The sequence below is a fragment of the Apus apus genome, chromosome 19 (assembly GCF_020740795.1).
Source record: "Apus apus isolate bApuApu2 chromosome 19, bApuApu2.pri.cur, whole genome shotgun sequence".
Lineage (NCBI taxonomy): Eukaryota > Metazoa > Chordata > Aves > Apodiformes > Apodidae > Apus > Apus apus.
The window spans coordinates 6,850,589-6,871,564 of record NC_067300.1 but is presented as its reverse complement, the minus strand read 5'-3'; the positions used below and the strand labels follow the sequence as shown (position 1 = coordinate 6,871,564).

General features: G+C 59.7%; 1 protein-coding gene across 1 annotated transcript; it reads right to left on the bottom strand.

Moving 5' to 3' along the window:
* Positions 1 to 600: 600 nt before the first annotated feature.
* Positions 601 to 20,304, bottom strand: LAMC3 (laminin subunit gamma 3). Its single transcript, XM_051636891.1, has 28 exons — positions 19,932 to 20,304; positions 16,002 to 16,306; positions 15,691 to 15,821; positions 14,684 to 14,850; positions 14,058 to 14,246; positions 13,791 to 13,908; positions 13,612 to 13,710; positions 13,134 to 13,270; positions 11,561 to 11,677; positions 11,057 to 11,255; positions 10,742 to 10,854; positions 10,276 to 10,494; positions 8,216 to 8,404; positions 7,888 to 8,133; positions 7,410 to 7,563; positions 7,169 to 7,311; positions 6,910 to 7,088; positions 6,680 to 6,818; positions 6,031 to 6,236; positions 5,687 to 5,763; positions 5,399 to 5,533; positions 4,931 to 5,075; positions 4,658 to 4,819; positions 4,237 to 4,339; positions 3,931 to 4,130; positions 3,572 to 3,718; positions 3,274 to 3,373; positions 601 to 2,623 (listed from the first exon to the last, which is right to left on the bottom strand). Exons 1-28 carry the CDS (start codon positions 20,302 to 20,304, stop codon positions 2,379 to 2,381), a joined length of 4,737 nt encoding a protein of 1,578 aa, XP_051492851.1. The 3' UTR covers positions 601 to 2,378.
* Positions 20,305 to 20,976: the final 672 nt, after the last annotated feature.

Here is a 20,976-nt window from a genome sequence, read left to right as displayed (position 1 = left end):
GAGGGGCTGGAGAACAGGTCTTAAGACGAGTGGGTGAGGGAACCGGGGGTGTTCAGCCTGGAGAAAAGCAGGCTGAGAAGAGAGCTTGTTGCTCTCTGCAACTACATGAAAGGAGGTTGAAGCAAGGGGAGGTTGGTCTCTTCTCCCAGGTAAGAAGCAACAGAACAAGAAGAAATGGCCTTAAGTTGTGCCAGGGGAGGTCTAGGTTGGATATTAGGAAAAAATCTTTACTGAAAGGGTTGTCAGGCACTGGGATAGGCTGCCCAGGGAAGTGGCAGGTTTGCAAGGTGCTGTTTGGAGGGGATATAGCACAACTTGCAAGTGGGTGCTGGATAAGCCCTGGAGCACAAACAGCAGGAAAAGGCACCTACCTCAGGACAGACATGACTGAGCTGTTGCAGATCTGACATTGGTGGTTGCACTCAGCCCCCTCACCCCCCCTGCAATCTCAGCTAGACACCTTTCTTTGAAGACCTCTACTAAAGTGTTTTTTAAAAGTGTCAAACAGTTGTGCCAGACCACCCCAGAGCCCAACCACATTTCAACCCTGGGTGCACCTACCCTGCTCTTTGAGAAAGCAGCAAGTGCAGGTACAGTGTGTGCCCCTCCTGCTGCCGTGCACTCAGGCAGATGGGCAGCTATGTGTTATATTAAGAATTTTTAATGGATACAGCTCTAGGTGGGTGGCACCAGCTAAAAAAAACAGAATTCCAGGGAGAGCAGGAGGGAAGATGGCTCACATCTTCAGCAGCATGCACAAGGCTTGGCATTTCAGTAACAGCAGCAAATTTGTGTGTTGATTGGAGACATATAATTGTATTCCCAGGGAGACAGTGAGTGGCTGTGGCTCCCTGCCTCTCGGCTGAGCCAAATCACACTGTGCTCTTGCTGGTACAGGGTTTTGCTTTTGCAGAGCTGTCCTTGGGCAGCAAGAAGGGAGCTCCTGCCATTACCCTCCTGCAGCATCATAATTCTGACACCCCACTGCTTGGGCAGCTTTTGTGCAGAATAAGGGGAGAGATGGGTTTGGTCATGGTTGGAAAACCCTGTGGTCCTTCCAGAACATTGGACCCACTGGAGACAACTGTGAGGGGATCTAGTGCCTGTGGCAACAGTTTTACATCTAGCCTGACACAAGACTTCAGCAAACCTGATTTCCAGGACTGTGAGCAGAAGAGCACAGGTAAAACAGGTTAAAAAGTGAAGAGGGCTCCAGCCTGGGGACTTGTTCCTGGTCTTACTAGAGTGACTTCAACTGCTCCCTGGAGCCATGGCTCAGCCAGCACAGGGTGGGCTGAACAAGGGCCTGGCTCTGGTGCCTGCGTGGCCCCATGGACCAGCCCAGGAGCACGGGGCGAACACACATGCCTTTCCTTTAAAGGCAAAACAGCCACCGACCTCTGCCACCCAGTGGGAGTGACACTGGCAGGAGCTGGCCATGTCCAGCTGCTCCCTGTGCAGCCAGCCGGGTGCCACCAGCCAGCTCCTCTCCAGTGGGCAGGGTGTGTGAGTGCTGATGTGGGTCTGGGGGGTGAAGCAGCTCCCACTTGCCACCCCTGGGACTGCCAGCAATTGGGCTGGTGTAGAGCCAGACCTAGTGACATCCAGCAAGACAAGCAGAGCTGGGACAGGACAGAAAGACTAGAGCTGTGGGCAGTGGCAACCTTGTGCTACCCTGGCTGAGTAGAGCAGAGCTGCTCTTACCCTGCAGCAAGCAGAGGGTGCCCCACTTGCCTGACAGGAGCTGGTGAAGGGTTCAGCTTTGCTTCTGCTTGCTCCCAATTTAGCCCTCCCTACTGTGAGCCCCATTCCCCCAGGGAGCAGGCAAGCTGCATGTCCTCTGGTGAGCAACTCTCTGCAAGTCATCTTTGTACCTCTGTGACCACAGCAGGTGAGTTCAGGGTGCTCTGCAGCAGGACTGGCTTCCAGCGTGCATCCAAAAGCCTCTAATTCCTGGGGCAGGAAGAACTGCTGGGTGTTACAGCTCTGGTACTTTACATACTTGATAAGCTGTCCCTCCCCAGTGCTCCGGGCACAGGAAGGATGGAGGGATGTGTCTAGCATGAAGGAGATCTGTGACCATTCTTCATTCACTCCGTGGTGAAAAACCAGCCCTGTGATGCCTTTTTCTCCCATACAGAAGCGTTGGTGGTCCCTGGTAGCTGGTAGTCCCCCTGCCCTGAGGACAGAGCTGGTGGCTGTAGTCATGACACAGAGCCTGAACTGGTGCAGATAAGGACCTGGGGTGTGAGATCGTGGGCAGTGTGAAGAGCAGCAGGAGAGATCAATACTGGTGAAGGCAGGGGGTCCTTCGCTCTGCTGTTCCCTGTGCAGGGTGGCACGCAGCTGATGGGGCAGTGGCCGGGGACCCGTCACCGTCACTTCGAGCAGCTCTCAGGGAGGCTCCGCACAATGTCCTCCAGGTTTTTCTTGTCAGCCCGGATCTCGGCCAAGTCGCTCTCAAACTCTTGGATCTTCTCCCGTTGCCGGGCAGCCTCCTGCTGCAGCAGGCTGAGCTGCCCAGCCAGGGCTCCCGGCGCTCCCAGGCGCAGCCACAGCCGCTCCAGCTGCAGCCGCCCGGCGCTCAGCACCGCCTCTGCCTGCGGGACCTGCTCCAGGTTGCCTGGGCAAGGGGAGAGGACATGGATGAGAAGCAGAGAGCCGAGCTGGAGAGGCTCTGGACATGCTCCGGGAGCTCAGACCCTCAGCACCAGACAAACGTGGGTGTGGCGGGGCATGGAGGCATTGCAGCTTCCCAGCTGATGACAGAGAAGCTAACAGGAGTGTGGCTGCAGGGAGAGCCTGGGCATGTCTCTCTCTTACAGGTGGGTGATGATTTCTACCCCTTTGCAAGACTTCTCAGATGCAGGAGTCCTGTGGTGCTCAGAAATGTACCCAGATGATTAAAGCAGGGGTGAGCTGGAGCAAAACCATCCACAGCAAGGAGTAAACCCAGCCCAGCACCTCTCTCAGCTCCAAAGGGACTGAGCCCTTGACCCAGCCCTGCTCCTGGAGATGCCAAGGGAGATCAGTGTCCCCACACCAGGCATAAGCACACACATTCAGCAAGCCCCAATTCATTCTGCACAAGGGCTTTCCTTGAGTCCTCAAGAAGCTTTGCTGTGATCCAGAGCAATCACACCCAAAGGGCTCCCAGCTCAGCCCGGATGGCCACCAAGCAGGAGACTCAGCACGAGCAAGAAGGAGAGCCCTGGGCCCTGGCACCTGGCCCTTCCCTGGGGGCCTGCACCCCACTCCCACCCCGGGTCTCACCTAGGCTGCTCAGCAGGTCGTTCAAGGTCTCAATGTCTGCGATCAGTGAGCCCCGGGCTTCCTGGAGGCTTTTTGCCACCTCACTCACTTCTGTCCCCACCTTCCAAAACAGACAGACACCCAGATCAGGGACACTGTTGACCCTTGACTGGATGGGAGATGGGAAGGGATCCCAGTCTCCAAGGCATTCCCCATCCACTGGAGCCCAGAAGCCAGGTTACTCCCTATGCTTTGGGCTGTGGGCGAAGCCATTTCCAGGCTTTGAAGGACACAACCTGCCCTAGGGGACCTGACTCACCTTACGTGCTTCCTCCAGGTCCTCCCTGAGCTTCTCAGCCATACGCTCCTGCTGGGAGAGCTCCCTCTGGGTCTCATTGGCACGCATGGTGAGCTGCCTGGTGTGCTTGCGGGCCTTCTTGCTCTCCTGCAGCACAGTCTGTGCCCTCTGCAAAGGGATAGAGATGGGGACAGTCACCTGGGGACATGTAGGAGGACCTCGGATGGCTCCTGGGCTGGAACTCTGGCCAGGTGCATCCCCCTGGTCTGCATGCAGACAAGGATGGGCTGTGCTGGAGCTACAGCAGAGTTTGTATTTGGGAGCTCTCTGCCCCTGATGGCTGCCAGCCCAGCCATGCCCCACAGCCCCTCTGCTCAGACCTTGGCACTCTCCCCAGAGACTTGCTCAGCCTCCCCAGCCATCCTCCGGGCCGTGGTGGAGATGGACAAGGAGTTTCCCAACGTCTTCTCCGCCTGTTTAATCCTTCTCTGGGCCTCCACCATTGCCCTCTCCCGCACATGTGTCATCCTCCTGCTCAGGGCAGCCTGACCCTTCCGATGTCCCAGCACCTTCCTCATACCTGTGGGGACAACCCAGCTGCCACCAAACTGTCTCTTTCTCCCCTTGGCATCCAGAGCCAGAATGGGGAGAGCTGAGCTGTGACCAGAAATGCTGGTGCATTTTACCTTCCAAGCTGGCCAGGAGGGACTCTGTGTTGGAGAGCATGGCTTTTCCATGTGAGACAGCAGAGGTGGCTGTGCTGTGGGCAGAGCCAGCCCGGTCCTGCAGCTGGGGAGAGGAAAGCAGGAGTGAGGGGAGAAGAGCTGCACCCAGATAGGAAATTTGGGTCCCAGCCCACTCCAGCTTGGCAAGCAAGCTCCTTGGGAGATCTGGGAGCCCAAGGGGAGATGTCTCCCAGAACCTTCTGGCTGCAGGCATGATCCCTCCAGTCACTGGAGCAGCTGGGATGAGGCTCACCCACCCCTCTGAGCCCTGGGTGGAGGCAGGAGAGAGATGCTCCCAGCATGCCCACAGCTCCAGCTAGAACAAGGAGTCCCCCCCATCACTTACTTTGCAGGGACACCCACTCAATTGAGCAGCAATCACCTGCTGGAAGCTGCGAGTCCTCTGCAGCTGCCGCTGCAGTCCTGCTGCCAGCCTGCGGGACGCCTCGATGGCCCGACCAGCCGATGGCTCCTGCACCTTTGCTGCCTGCTCCAGCGCTGCCAGGTCCTGTGCCAGGGCTGCAGCCTGTGCCGGCAGCGCCTGCTGCGGGGTCGGGGATGCCAAAGGCTCCATGAGAGCATCTCCCAACCCGGGAGGCAGGGCAGGTAAAGAGGGGGGTGCGAGCAGGAGCTGTATAGCTCGGACACTGCTCACCTGCCCCAGCGCAGCCACCTGCAGGAGTTTCTCGGCCATGTCGGCGTTTGCCCGCTGCACAGCGGAGAAAGCTCTCCTGGCCTCTGCTGCCACCTCTGCCGCGCCAGCGCCCAGCTCCTCCCGCGCCCGCTGGATTTCCTCGTACCTACGTGGACAGGACACTTGCAGTCACCCGGGGACCTCCAGACCCTTAAAAGATGGAGATGACAGCTCCAGGGATCTGGCCCTAGACACGGGTGTAGGTGGAAGCTCTGGGGAAAAGGGACTGAAAGTCCCGCAGCACAGGGCACCCTGCCTCCCTGCTTTGCAACACTGTGGTCCAAGGAGTTTGACGGGACTCGGTCATGTCCCTGTTGGGCAAAACCACCACATCTGAGTCCCGTGACAGGGACCTGGCCGGAAACAGGGGGCTGCAGTGCCCTGTCGCCCCCACTTGCTGCCAGCCCACCGTTTCTGCCAGCCCCTCACCCAGCCTCCAGCTCACGCTGCACCTCCCACGTCGCATTCCCCTCCAGCAGGCTCTGCAGGAGCTGGGAGCTGCTGTTGGATGCACGCAGTGCTCGCCCCACCACCGCCTCCACCTGCGCTGCAGCATCTCTGTGGCTGCAGGGACAAGGACACTCAGAGAGATGATATTAGGACCAGCCTCCTGGGCCAGGAGCAGCCATCCTGGGCAGGATTCCTGCCTGCTCCCAGCCTAGCTGGGCAGGCAGACTCCTCTGCCTGAACATGCTGGGATCAGGCTGGAATTCACACCTCTCAGCCAGCACCCGTGCCTCCAGCGCCCGGCGGCTCCAGTTCGTGGGCTGCTGAGGGATTTCCTGGGGAATCTCCTTGAAACACAAACAGCACCAGTGAGATTCTGGTGGGGAGCAAGGACTCCCAGATCCCAACAGCCCAGTATCAATGAGAACCTCCCCAGGGGCTGGAGGAGGCTGGAAAACAGGAGCAAGCAAAGGAAATAGATCCTCACCCACATGGCTTTCTCACTCATCCACAGTGTTGGTCACATCCCACCCCACCAGTCCTGGACATCCCACTGCCCCCCCAGCATGGCCACCAGCCCCCACCAGGAGCCCAGGGCTGGTGGAAGCCCTCACCATGGTAGTCAGAGTGTCTGCAGCATCCAGTATCTCCTGCTGTGTTGACTGCAGCAGGGCCCTGATCTCCGACAGCAGGACACAGGTCTTGGGGGGTCCATGACTGGAGCAGCCGGTGGCCCAGCTGGCATTGCTGAGATGGCCCTGGGCAGTGGCCAGTGCCCCTGCCAGCTGCCCCACCTGCACCAAGAGGGCAGCCCGGGCACCTGCAGGCAGCACAAGCAGCTGCTTGTTGCCCACAGACGTGCTCAGGGCTCCCTGCTTGCCTGTGGGGCTGCTCCTTGCCCAAACACTGAGTCTCTACCTACTAATGAAAGAGGAAGGCAGTCCCTCCTTGGTGCTCAGGAGGGACCCAGGGTTGCAGCACCCAAAGAGCTCCCCATGTGCTCAGCCCCCAGTAATGCCCATCATCAGCTTCAAAACCTCATGGGCACAAGCATCCCCATGGTGCCCCAATCTACACAAAAAGGCATGGTCCCCCCAGCTCTCCTGCCCCTCCCAGTCACCCCATCACCTGTGCTGAGCCCAGTGCTGACCTGAGACCTCCTTGCACCCACTCGACATGTCACAGCATGCTGTGGGAGCAGAAGGTCTCCAGGGGGTGACATGGGGCTCCCCCCATGGTGGAGAGAAGGGCTGTCCCCAGTACCTTGCAGGAGGTGAGGGCTGGGCAGCCCATCTCCCCGGGGTGCATCTCCCAGCATAGTGGGCTGGCTCAGGTGGGCATCACAGCCTGGTTTCTGCAGCCATTCCTCCATCTCCTGCAGCCTGTTCTTCAGCTGCTCAGCCTGCAGGCAAGATGTGGGGGGACACAAGGGGGACAGTGAGGCAGCGCAGAGGCTGAGGTGCTGCACCCACCTTGGAGAGCATGGGCTGTACCTCATCCTTCACCAGCCCATAGCAGGCAGGACACTGCTGGCAGCGGGAGCTCGGGGGGTCCAGGAAGAAGTTGGCTTGGCACCGGTCACACTTGTAGCCCGTGAAGCCGGGGTGGCAGAGGCAGGTGCTGTTCTCATGGCACTGCGGGGTGAGGGACCCCAGCGGGGAGCAGTTGCAGGCTACAAGGGAGGCAGAAAGTTGTCAGGTGGCAGCTGCCAGCCCTGGTTTTGGGACCAAGGTGCTGTCCCCTCCCTGTTACCTCGGCAGCCCCGGGCAGAGAAGCCGAAGAAGCCGTGTTGGCACCGGTCGCATTGCTTCCCCGTGACGCCCGGCTGGCAGGAGCACTGCCCTGTCACTGCATCACACACGCTCTCCCGTGACCCCGTGGGGTGGCACTGGCAGCTGTCACCAAGGGGTGGAGAGGGTGGTGAGTGAGCCGTGTGTGCAAAGAGCAGAGCAACCGCTGTCCCCTCCCAGCCCCTCTCTCTGCCCCCGTGTACCTCTTGCACCCCACGGCAGGTCGCAGGTTGTAGTAGCCAGGCTGGCAGAGCCCACAGGCTCTGCCCGTCACGTGTGGGAGGCAGTGGCACTGGCCTGTGCTGGGATCACAGCCATCCAGCCCTGGGGCTGAGCCATCGGGGTTGCAATCACAAGCTACAGGAGACAAAATGCTGCTTACATCCCAACATGGGGCTGGCAGATGGGACAGTGGGAATGGGGCACCTCCACAACATGGAGGGCCACGTCCCCCCATCAAACAGGGCTTGGAGAGGCTGAGCCCTTGCAGACCGAGGTATCTCCAGGGAAGGATGGCAGTGGAGGAAGGGACCAAAGGCCATTTATGAGCATTTGGGGCCAACCCAGATCATCCCTCAGCCTCTGAACACACTGGGCATCCCCTTGCCATCCTCTTCCTCCACTGCTTTGGCCACCGTGGGAACTGGAGGAGCAGGGCCAGTCCATGGGGCTTGTAGTTACCTGCACACTTCCCAGCAAGGTCAGGAGCCATGGCATCCCCATAGAAGCCCGGCTGACACCTCTCACAGTGCTCTCCTGTGGTGTTGTACAGGCAGCGCAGGCATCGGCCGGACACGGGGTCACAGTTCCCCACGGCGTTGGGATCCACGTTCCCGTGACACTGGCAGGGGACGCAGGGGCGCACGGGACCCCTCTGCCCCAGGGGGTCCCCGAAAAACCCATCGTCGCACAGCTCACAGCGTTTTCCTGGGGAAGATGAAAAGTTGGGAAGGGTCTGGCTGTGCTGGCACTGCCCGCAGCCCCCTCGCCCACCCACACCCAGCCTCACCTCTCTGCCCTGGGGGGCAGTGGGTGCAGACCACCTCCCCACTGCTGGGCATCTCAGTGCAGGGCGAGTGGTCGGGACAGGGACATGGCTTGCAGTCATCAAAGTGTCCTATGAAGGGGTTGCCATAAAACCCGGGGCTGCAGCGCTCGCAGGAAGGACCTTCTGTGTTGTGCAAGCACTGGCAGTGCCCTGCAAGGAGGAGAGTGGAGCTGAGGATCTGCAAAAACCCAGCCCCGAGTAACAGCAGGAACTGCAGGAGGGATGAGGAGCCAAGTGTGGAACACTGCGGGTACTGAGAGGGATGCACAACTCTGCCAAGGATCAGGCTGAGATTGCACATCCCCAACCAGGACTCAGAACATTTCCCCTCCCTTCTTCATCCTTGCTTAAGGGAGAAGGATTGGGAGAGGGTGTTGGGGTCCCAGTACCAGCCCCGTGCTCCCCAGTGGCGCAGGGACAAGGCAGGGCTGGCACGGGCAGGCAGCACCGCCGACGTGCACCGAGTCCGTTGGCGCCTGCGATAATGGACAACACATAGCCCAGCCACGAGGCCCCTCGTTTCTAGCTTGTCATGGAAAACACAAACAGCCACCCGGCACCCAGCGGGGAGACAGCGTCTCCTGGCGAGCCCAGCCGGTGAGTCACGGTCTTCCAAAATCAGCTGGGAGGAGGAAGGATGCTCAGGGAGTCCCCCCCCCACCTCCAGGCAGATGCTCTGCTTGACTGGAGAGAAAGAAGGAGCCAGGAGGAGGAGGAGGATTTTTGCCCCTTGATTAGTGGGGTTGGGTCATACCAGGCAGGTTGTGCAGGAGGGAATGGGTATTTTTCCATTTTCCCCACATCCAGGCAAAGCCGGATGATGGAAAAGAAAGGAAAAGCGAGTAGCGTGAAGGAGTGGAAAAATAAATGAAAGGAAACATGTGGGCTGGCTTGGACTGGTAGATCAAAAGCCTGGCCCCAGCCCTGGGGATTGTGTGGTCGGGGGCCCCAGCCCCGGCTCCGTGAGATGAGGGTGAGTCTGCAGGGCTGCTGCTGTGCTCCCGCTGGCAGGGCAGGGGCACTTGCTGAGCAAAATGCCACTTCCAGCCCTTTCCATCCCTGCCGTACACGATTGTCACTCCTCCCTGAGGGAAGCCAGCAGCAAGGAGTCCCAGGGGCTCCGTCTGGGTACCCAAAGCACCATCTCATTTCCGAACTCTTCTCAGCACCCATCAGAGCTGCTGCTTTCTGCAGGCCCGGGTGGAGAGCGAGGCAGCAGCTCAGCAGCCCCGCATGGCTCTGCCCTGCCTTTCCCCGGGCTGACAGCCAGGCTGCTGCTGGATTCATACAGCTGCCTCAAGCTCCAGGGCAGGGGTTGGATTTGCAGTCCTGCCCCCTGTCCCCAACAAAAACCATCTAGACACATTGCCTGGCAGGAGAGGGGAGAGACAACACCCTGTGAACCACCCCAGACACAGCCACACTGCCCTGAAAACTTGGGTTTTGCTTTTTCTTCCCTTCAAGCCACAGTCTCTGCTGTAGTCATGCACCACTGAGCTGGACCTGGAGGCAGAGCAGGCCTTGGGCTGGCAGCACGAGAGCTGGATCCTCTGGTGCCTTCTCACAAGCTGGGCACTGCTGTATTTTCCTGTTCTTTTACCTGTTTCTCTGCTCAGGTTCACCTCAGTTTGCAGGCACCAGGGCTGTGCCCAGCCCTCCCCTAAAACTCTGGCAGGGATGCAGCCTGCAAGACCCATTGTGGCAAAACCCTCTGCCTCAATCCTGCCTCCCCACTCCTCTGAGGACCAGCACCCTGCCTTTCTCCTCCTTTCAAGTCATAAAGTACTATGAAAGATGCCCCTCATATAATAAATTACCACAGTTCTTGCAGTTCACTAATTATCTCTGTGTCTGCAGTTACGAGCCCAGTCCCTATGACCAGCCAAGCAATCCAGCTTCCAAGTTCTGGGTACCACAACCTCACGGATGGTTTCCTTCATCCCTCAGAAACAAGCAAAGATGGAGATTTGTCACCTGTGCACGCAGTGACGGGATGAGTAAAGGGCCTGGGGGGTACACACCTGTGAGGGGGTGACAGTCCCCGTGCTGGTTGCAGGTGCAGGGTACACAGCTGCTGAATGGGCTGCCAAAGGGGATCTCCCTCTTGAAGCCAGGTGCACAGGACTGGCAGAACTGCCCGGTGTAGCCCAGGGGACACGTGCACTCCTCCACCCAGCCTGCCTGCAAGCCCAGCCCGGGGCGAGCCGACATGAGCTGGACCTGGCTCAGGGACAGCCTGCCTGCAAAAGGGGAGAGCAGCGTGAGGGTGGGATGGTGCGTTGCCCTGCTCTCTCCATCTTGCCTGGAAATGCTCCAAACAGGCACAGGAGACCCTTGCAGAAAATTCCTCCTAAAAGAGCCCAGGGTTGTTTACAGAGAGAAGCCAGCCCCTACCCCAGGAAACCCTCTTATCCCTGAGAGCCTGATGCTGCCCTGATGTCCCCAGCCCAGCTTGGTCCCCATGGGGACATTGCATGAGCCACCCACCTGGCACAGGGCCATGGCTCACGCGGAGGCGGAGGGCAGTCAGGTTGGAGAGCAGGCGCTGGAAGCTGAAGGCTGACAACAAAGGCTCAGCACCCTCCTCTGCCTCGTGCAGCCTGTTGGAGAAGGAGCAGGGGATGTAGGACAGGGCCAGCCTAACAGTCACCCACCACAGGACAGCTTGGCTGGGTGCAGTTATGGGGGCACAGTTAAATCCCTGAAGGGAGCGAGTGGGGCTGAACCCTGGCAGCTCAGGGAAGGTCAGACACGCTGTGTCTCAAACCCAGCCAAGGCTCCCCAGAATGCCGTGATGGGTACCTGAAGGTGACAGCCTGCTTTCCATGCTGGGGATGGCTCTCGCTGCTGGACATGGTGATCTCCATCCCCTCACCCTCCAGCACCAGCTGCACATGGAGCAGGGGCACCCCAGTCTCCTTCCCCATCCCATTCCCTTCCACTCCCAGCAGCAAGGACAGGAGCTGCCCGTAACTGAGACGCTGGTTCTGCAGAAACTTCTCTGTGAGGGGAAAGAGAAGCTGAATCTGTAGGACATAGATGTACCTCTGCATGGTCCTATTCCCACCAGCATCACCAGGAGCCATGGTCACTCTCCTAGAGTAGGGCCAGCTCCACCCTGCCCCCCCGGGGTCCCAGCCCACCACCCTGGTCCCCCCCACTGCCTTGTGTTATCAAAACACATTCAGCTCCGGGATGGAAGTCCAGTGCCTCATGCACCAGCTTAGAGGGATGGGATGTCCCATGAGAACACTGGGGGTCCTCCCACGGCAGAGCAGGACCCCAGGAACCTGGCACACACAATACCTGGTGCCAGAAAATCCACCGGCTCCTCCCCGTGCCGCTCGGTGACGATCTCCCCACCAGCCCAGCGCAGGGGCAGGTCCCCGGTGCCCGGCGCTGTGGCAGCCCAGCCCTCCAGCCCTGCTGACAGCACACGGTGGCAGTGCACAGGAGAAAGGAGCAACGAGTCCCCACCAGCTTGCACCACCAGGGTGCTGCTTTTGAGGGGTCTGTCCCTCCTCCTCAGACTCTCCAGGGTCTTTTTAAGGGGCTGGCACTTTTTAAGACCCTGCTCTGCTCCAGCTCTGCACTCTCATTGCTGGAGAGAGGCCCTGCTTGCTCCCCCATCTGTTTATTTTCTTAGATATGGAGGAAATTATTATCTTTAAACTTTTGCCCCCCTGTATATGCTATGGTTCCAACATTACCATGGGCTGGAGAACACAGGAAGCCCAGGGAGAGACAGGGTGTAATTGCATTAAATTGATTTCCTTTGGAAATAAGCTCCACTGCCTCCCCCTGCCCCCATCCCCAGGGTCAGTTATTTCTTGCAGCCCCAGACACCTGCAGGATGAATACTTGGAAATCCCTCCCCAGCTCGGTTATCAAATGATCCCAAACTGGGACCCTTTCACCCAGCACAGGAAACTCCCAAGTTGATCCAGCTCAGCTGTGGATCAGAGCTTTTGGGGAGCAGGGCTGTAGGGAGGTGGGTGGCTGTGCTGAGGCTTTTGCAACACAGCCCAGGGCTCTGCCAAACCCCTTCCTAAAGGATCAGCCCCAAACTGGCTGCGTGAAGGGTGGAAAAGACTCGCTTTAAAGCCTGGCTCCGTTTCAAGGCCACGGAAGACAAACAGCAGCACAGGGGCTTTGCAGCGCCGTTTAAAGGCAATCAGGATAAACCGGCAGGCACATCAGCATCCATCTGCCGGCTGGCGTGTGCCCCCCGCTGGGGTAGAGGCAAGGCAGGGGGCCGGGCTGCCCGCCATGGGTGCCTGTACCTCGGTGGGACACGGACGGGGGGTCCTGGTGGGCGGGGACCGTGGTGGGAGCCCGCAGCCGGGGCTGCACACGTCGGGCTGTGCGGCAGATGGCAGGGTTTCCCCGAGCATCCCGCACACATCCAGCCCTGCCGAGCACAGCCCCGACTGTAGCTGGGTTGGAGCACCCCAACCCGCTCCCCGGGGCCCTGTCTGCCCTGCCTCATTCCAGCCGAGGAAAGGGAGAGGAGAGAGTAAAGGGGAAAGTTCCCACCAGCCTCTGTTCTTTTTGGTTTTATCTTTCTGAGCTGCTTGTTAGGGCTTCTGCAGTCCCTGGTGTGGTGAGATGGCTGTGCCTGGCCCTGCAGCCCTCCCTGAGCCAAGCACAGCCCCAGAAGCAGGTTGGTATGGAGGGACCTCATCCCCACAGAGCTGGGGGCAAAAGCAGAAGTTTAACAGCAAAACAGAAGCAAGTCAGAGAAATCACCCTCAGCCATCACCACCAGTCAGCCCCAAAGGGGGATGCTCAGTCCCAGATTTCCCAAACTGCTGAATTTTTGTGGCTGGAGTTGGCACAGCTCTGCCCTCCATTTCACCGAGAGCTAGGAGGTTGGTACCTTGACTGAAGTCAGAGCTGATGTGTGTCACCTCGTAGCCACCTGCAGCCGTGCAGGCAGTGGAGTGGCCGTAGCAGAAGCAGCTGGTGCAGCCAGCAGGGTTGTGAGGCTGTAGGTTAAACCAGCCTGGCTGGCACCTGGGCATGGGGAGGAAACAGGGGTACATGGCATGGGGCTGGCAGAGCCATGGGGGCCACAGCAGCATCCCAGGGGGATGCTGGTGGCAGGTCTGAGGGAGCCCAGTCTCAGCGGTCCAGAGGGATGCAGCCCCGTGGCCTCACCAGCCAGCCAGGGCCTGTGCAGGCAGCAATCCCCCAGGAATTGCAAAGCCCATGTGATGGGTGGTGTGTAGGGGCTTGGGAAGCAGCAATGCCCCACAGGAGGGAAGATGCCTGCCTTGCATCGGCCACCAAGCCCTGGCATTGGCACCAGCTTGGAGAGGGTTTGGGATGTTCCAGCCCCATCCCATGGTGCTTACCTGTTGCACAGGTGTCCCTCCACCCTCTCCTTGCAGGTGCAATGCCCCGTGTTGGGGTCACAGGTGCCCACGCTGCCTGCAGGGTCACAGGTGCAGGGTCTGGATGGGGTGAGATGAGGGGGTGAGAGGAGCCCTGGTGCCATCCCACTGCTCCTGCCTGGGGCTGGGCTTCTCCTCACCTGCAGCCCCCCTCGCTGAGGCTGTGGTAGCCTTCCTTGCAGCGCTCACACTTCCAGCCCGTCACGTTGGCTTTGCAGAGGCAGGTCCCCGAGTTGTCACACTGGGGCTGCAGGGAGCCTGCAGGGACCCCGGCCAGACCTGAGGCTCAACCCCATTCGGGGACACGCCAGGCAAGGGACAACCGACCAAAAACCATCCCTCCTAGCCCAGCCCGCCTAGGGCAGGGGTTTTTGCAGCAGAGCCCGGCTGGGGAGAGCCCCACGCACCTGCGGGGTGGCAGTGGCAGGGCTGGCAGGCTGCCCGCGGCTCCCAGCGATAGTGGTTCTGCCGGCAGCGCTCGCAGTGGGGCCCGGCCGTGTTGTCCCGGCAGTTGCGGCAGTGGCCGCCGTGCCCGCTGCGGCGGTACAGCTCCCGGTCGTAGAAGCACTCCTCCGAGCGGCCGCTGCAGTTGCAAGCTGGAGGAGGGGAGGGAGACGGGGGGGGTGGTTGGCACCCGGGGGCGACAGGGTCGCAATGTCCGGGGGGGGAGCTGGATGGGCCAGAGGGGCTGCTTAGCTCAGCAGCGTGAAGTTTCAGCAACGCCTCTGTCGTTGGCAGCAGAGGTGGGTGCAACTCTGTGCACGGTAAGGAGATGTCCTTGGGGTGATGCTGTGAAGGGGGGGGGGGGCCTGAGGTGCAAATCCTCCCTCCCTGCCCAGAGCAGCTTTGCAAAATGGAGCAGGCACCTTCTTCCCGCAGGAGCTGAGGGACAAGCCGATGCAGCAGCAGCGCAGCCCCGGCCGCACAGCGTGAGCACGGAGCCAGCCCGGGGGGCACCCACCGAGCCAGCCCGGGGAGCACTCACGGAGCCAGCCCGGGGGGCACCCACGGAGCCAGCCCGGGGGGTACTCACGGAGACACTCGTTGGCAGCCTCGGCGGTGCCGCGGGCCCAGGGCCGGTCCTGGTAGAAGGGCTGGCAATGCTGGCAGTCGGTGCCGGCCGTGTGGTGCTGGCACACGCAGACCAGCTGCCCGGCCTCGTCCGGGGCGCACTCGCTGGCGTGACCGTTGCATTTGCACCTGCAGTGAGACCCCCAGTGCGGGGATGAGCCCCCTGAGCACCAGCAGCTGACAGCAAGGTGATCCTGAGCTGTGCAGCATGTGGTCCCGCTGTCAAGCCAGCTCTCCTGGGGTGGCTGTGGGGCAGAAAGCATCTCGGGCTGTGCCGGTGTCAAGGCCACCCACCACGTCCCTGAGGCGCTCCTGGCCCGGCCAGCTGGGAGGTGACACTCTGAGGGTGGCCCATGTGAGGTGGCAACCAACTGCAGCTGCAGGGCCTGAGGGGTGGGGTGAGAGCGATGGGGGCTGCTGGCTGGCTGGGAGCAGTCCTGACCCTGCTGCTCAGCAGAGGCAGCTCTCACCAGGATGGAGGATTTCTCACGGGTACCTGTTGTGCAACCCTTGGGGAGCACTGAGCAGGTGCCACCAATGTCTCTGTCCCACATCAGTCCTCCATCCCACCAGCAGCTGCTCAGGCTGTGACCATGCAGACTCCAAGCTCCTTCACCAGCTTTCAGACATCTCTCTGCTGGCACCCTGTGAACCCTCTTTTACTGTCCCAAGCAGGGTCACAGGAGGAGCAACAAGAATCCCACTGCCACTAAAAGCCATGGGTGGCAAAACAAATACAGCTGGTGGCAAACAGAGGGGGCTTGTGGGGAAAAGACCTCCCTCATGCACAGCTCAAAGGGTTCATCACCCATCTCTGCACCGCCAGCCCCAGTTTGCAGGTGGAGGAAGCCACATCTGAGCAGTTTGCCCCAAAACCACAATTCAAACAAGACCATGGGGGGAGTACCTGCCCCAACCCTGGAAATGTCTCCCTCCTGGTGCCCTCCCCCCATTCTGGCTGCACCTCACCTGCCACCAACAGAGAAGTCAGAGATGGCATAATAGTATGACTGCAGCACCTTGGGGTCCTTGAAGATGTCATCCCCAAACGTGTTGAGCCGGTTCAAGGAGATGAGCAGGTCAGTGACAGTCACCCACTCCTGCAGGAGACACAGGGGAAGGATCCTTGGTGAAGGATCTGGGCCACCAGCTCACCACCCTGTACCCTCTCCTATGGGTGTGCAGGGCACCACAGGCACTATTCCCCTGGGTGGCTGCCTTCATGCACCCAACCCTGGGAGGGACCATCCTCCCGCCCCCCTCCTGCCCTGTGACAGCACCTGCAGCGCGGGGCTCCCATCAAAATTGTAGGCGCTGGGCCGTCCCTCCAGGGTGGAGAAGGCCACGTTGCCCCCGCTGAGCGGGGAGATGTCGCTGAACTCATCAGTGCAGAAGGCCACTTGCTCGTCCTCCCCCGGCCGCAGGTACTGCCGCTGCCGCCGCCCGTAGGTCTTCTCGCAGGACGCGCTGTAGAACTGGAAGGGCACCCAGGGCCCCTCGGGGCAGCTGCGCTTGTAGATGGCGAAGCTCTCGGGGCGGCTGGTGTGGAACTTCAGCCTCACGTAGGTGATCTCGTAGGCTTTGCCTGGGAATGGATCCACACCACACCATCACCCTTGCCTGATGGCCACCACGGCTCGTGCCGGGGCTGATGTCCCAGCAGCCCATCCGGCGTGGCTGCTGACATCCCACCTCTCCCAGCACAGCTAAAAGAAGGGGCTTCTTTGTGCAAAGCAGAAACCACCACCCAGCTGCCCTTACCCAGCTCCTCCTTGCTGCAGCCCAAACCCCGTCCAGCCTCACGTGGGCTCTCACCCCACCACAGCCACCCATCCCTTCCATGGATGCACTTGGAAGGGCTGGATGGAGAAGGAGCTGCTGCAAAACCAAGCTCAAACCAGCAGCCAGGGCAGAAGAGTCAGGCCCACGGCACTGAGGAGCATCCCTGGGGCAGCAGGACCACAGGGATGGGCAGATAGAAAGGGCCAAGCCCAGTCTCTTCCCAGGGAGCTGTGTGCTGGGACCCAGCATCGCTGCCGTCTCTGCTGGCAGGAAGACAAAGAGAGGCCGCCAATCCCCCGGGCAGCTGACACAGCTCTGAAAGTGCTTGAAAGAATTAGCAAAAAAGGGGGAAAGAAAACACCAAAGTGAACATCAGAACCGCTTAATTGCCAGAGATGAAGGACCAGCTCAAAGACTGGATTGCTCCATAACAGCACCGCTCCTTACAGCACAAAACAATTAGCTGCAAGGTTTTGGCTTTATTTGAAAAGATAATGAGTTGGGAATGTTAGAGGGGTTATTCCGGGACTAGGAAAACAAGCCTTTAATTAGGCCCATATGAATACTGTCGCATGTGTGCTGCGACTCTGCTGCGGGGGAGCTGAGGCAGCCGGGCTACCGGCGCTGGGAACAGCAGCTGTCTCCCATCAGGGATGCAGGGAGCACCCGGCCAAGGGCCTGGGGTGGGGGACAGACCCACTCACAGCCCACACAGAGGTGATGGAGGCCAAGAAGGGCACTTCTACAGGCTGCCACTGCACTACCCTGTGCTTCACCCCCCCAAGTTCCTTCTGGGATCTCTCCGGGTTGGCGACGCTGGAGGCGCCCGTTCCCAGACAGCAGGGTCCCGGAGGGACCTCTACCAAAAGAGCAAGGTCAGGGCCATCACCTCCTGGAACAGTTTCCTCTGGGAGAGGAAGGGAGCCCAGTGCTAGGTCAATAAACAGGGTGGGCTGGACTGGGGGGTGGGCTGAGTGGTGCCTCCAGTTGGGATGTAGGAGACTTGCTGCCCTGGGGAATCATCCCGAGGGAGCACGTGCTTTTCCCAGACAGGCATTTTTCATCAGCCAAATTCTACTTAGAGGAAAACAAAACCAAACCAAAACAGCAAATAACCCAGACTGGTTGTCTCCTCTTTCCTGCTCAGGAAGGTGTGACATGTCCCCAGGCCGGGCGTGCAGTGAGGTGGGGACACCAGGAGGCTGCACAGGTGGCTGAGGGTGGGGGTGGTGGCACCAGGACCCCTGGAATGCTTTTCCAGCTCTGGTGTCCTCCAAAGAACATGTTCACCCATCTCCTGCAGAGATCAAACTGCAACTCATACCATGCTGGGGGCTCCAGGCAGAGGAGTTTAGAGAGGAACGTGTAGGACAGTCATGTCACCTACATGTTCCCAGCCACCTCTGCCTCCCCCTCTCCCCTACAGACACCTCAGCTCCAGGAGCTCACTCTATCCCACAGGAAAATCAGAGTCAGATACCCCTAATTCAGAGAGCTACCTGAGGTGCCTGCTGCCTTTGCAAGCTGTGAATATTTTGGGTTCCTCCCTGACAGGGTAAATGCAATGGCCACGGGCACTTGGGACTATTGATCTGCTCCAAGTCCAACCCACTGTAATAGCACAGCTGAAACCTCACAGAGAAACCAGATTTAAAGGGGGATAATCTAATTAATGCCAATCAACAGCATGCAGGTAAACACAGGTCTTGTCCAACTCATTTGATATCTTATTTAATAAGCTCCCCAGGTAACCACGCTGCAGAACCTACAAGATGTCTGACTTGGGGCTGAGCAAGATTAACAGGCTGGCAGGGACATGCTAGGTGGGTTTGAAAAACCAATTACTCAGTGGAGCTCACAAGCAAGAACTCATCCTGGGCCGTGTCCCGTGGGGCTGCAGGGGCTGGTTGGGCTTTTCCTTCATAACCCAAGTGAAATCATGAAGGTACCAATAGAAAGGTCTTGCAGCTGGGACAAGAATGGGGCCCAGCCCATTAAAGGGCACTAGGACTGAAGATGAGCTTGGTGTAGCACTATAGGAGACAGACACAGCAAGGCAATCACAGAGACTAGACAGGAATCCACTGGAAACCCAAGTGCAGCTGCAACATGGTCTGCAGAGGAGCCTGGAAAAGCCAGGAGAAAGGCAGAGACTGGGAAGCAAGTCCCAAGGTATGGGGAGGTTGGGTTGTGCAAGCCCACACATATCCAAGTGCCAAGTCCAGACTGGTGGCCACAAACTGACTTAGCCACCCCTGAGGTGGCCACCAGCTTCCAGTGCTGGATGCTGAGAAGAAAATCCCAGTTGGAAGTCACGTGCAGTGGAGGGGGCACTGGCTAGCACAGGAACTTGTGGTCTCTTGTTCAGCTGTGGAGGTTGCATTTGGGTTGTCTAGGCTCCAGGTCAAACACAAAGGAATTTGGGGTGGTTTGACAGCCTGCTCTAGATGGGCAAGGGGCCAGCAAGATCCCCACCACAGAGCTGGCAGGAGCCAGGAGCAGGACTAGCAGGAGCCAGGAGCAGGACTAGCAGACTCCTCCAGCATCTCTTCTCATGCCCAGCAGGAAACCCAACCCTGGCGGAGGGATGAGGACCAGATGTTCTGCTTGCAGGAGGCTGGGAAAGCTGCGACCTCCACCAAGCCAGGCAGCCCCCACACCCTTGCTGGGGCACCCACAGACCTTCCACCGTCCCAGCTCAGTGCCACACCAGTGTGTCCCCTCACCAGTTCCAGCTGCAGCCCCTCCACTAACCTCCCCTGGCATGCAGATGGCAGGAGACGGCAGGGAATGAAGATTTTACAGTGCTGGTCAATAGCCAGGATAGTTTAGATGGCAGGAAAAAATTAAAAAACCTTTTTAAAATGCCAGGCATGCCCCGTGGGTTTAAGTACTCTCCAAGCAGGCAGCTTGCACGGTATTAAAAATGTAGAAGGTTGGATCCCAGCTGGAGAAACCCACCAGGGCTGCACGGTGTGTGAAGGGCTCTGTCCCCCCAAAAAGTAATGGGCATCCTCAGCAGGCACAGGGGTGAAACACCACGGCTCAGTGCTCACCCCAGTAGCAAGGCTCTTCCAGGGGGTCCTGTGCCTCCCTCCCCACCACATCTTGCTCCACAAACTTGCATAATGGGTAAAAAGCAGCCCTGGAGGAGTGGAACAGCAGGCACCCGAGGCACAGAAGTGGCACAGATGAGCACTGCCACTGGCATCCTCACCCCACAAGGGACCAGTTCTGGGCTGATGGATGGGGCAGACCCTCCCCAATGACTTTGCAGAGGGGCTCTCCCTCTTTGCACTCCCTAAAAGCCCTGAGGAGGGTCCTGTCTTTAACCAAGAGCTAAAGGAGCACCCAGCGTCCCCCCCCCCCCCAAACCACGCACCCGGGTCTCCATGCACCCGCTGCCGGTGCCCCTCACCAGAACTTACCCAGGTGGAGGGTGATGTTGACAGAGTTGGGGTACTGGATGCCAAAGGCCATGGACTGGCTCTGCCACCAGGTGCTCTCCTCCTGGCTGTGGAAGTCGGTGAGGAAGGAGGCGTTGTGGTGGAGCCGGGGGTCGGTGGCATCGCAGCGGTGGCACAGGGTGCTGGCGTGGCGGGCACCCATCTGCAGGCAATAGTCCTCGGGGGGTGAACCGCAGGTGTTGGTGGCCTGGGCTGCCCGGCCGAAAGCGGCGTTCTCGAAGACGGGCATGCAGCGGCGGGGCTGCCCCCGGGGGTCCCAGCAGGCAGGGGAGCCCCCCGCCCCCAGCCCCAGCCCCAGCAAGGCCAGCAGGCAGAGCCCGGGGGGCCGTGCCATGGCAGGGCTCGCCTGGCCGGACTCTGAGCCTCCTCCGGCTGGCACGGCGGGAGCAGGCGGGACGGGATGGGATGGGACAGGGGATGGGATGGGTTCCCCTGCCCGGCACCTCCTCTCGCTCCGAGGTCCATCTTGTGGAAGCTGCTGGGAATGTCGAAAGCTGCGTGTCTTGAGACCAGGTTGCAGGGTTTGGGCTTCATCCCGTGCCACCCTGGAGCCCAGGCCGAGGGGGTGGGCAGGACGAGACTCCCCCGATGGGATGCACCACGGTCCCGTTGCTTTGGGGATGGGGGGTGCACCTTCGGCTGCACGGATGGAGCTGAGCTCCTCCATATCTCAGCCCTGGGGATGAGCTCATGGTCATACATTCCCCACAGCTGGATTTTCTCTTAAATTGGTGGGGGTCACCACTTTTCTTGCAGCCCCAAAATCAAGAGAGGGGTGAGGGAAAGGCTTTGGAGAAAGCCCAGCATGCTCTTCTCCCCCTATACTGATTTATGGGGATCCCACTGCTCCCCCACTCATGCCAACCTGGCTGGGTCACAGGTCTGTGACAGGCCCCAATGCTTCCACACCTGCACTCCCATGGCTGGAGGGTCCCATCCCTGACTGCTGCCATGGGGCAGCCCCATCCCCTGGACCAGGCTGAGGGCACATCCCCTTGGAGGTGTC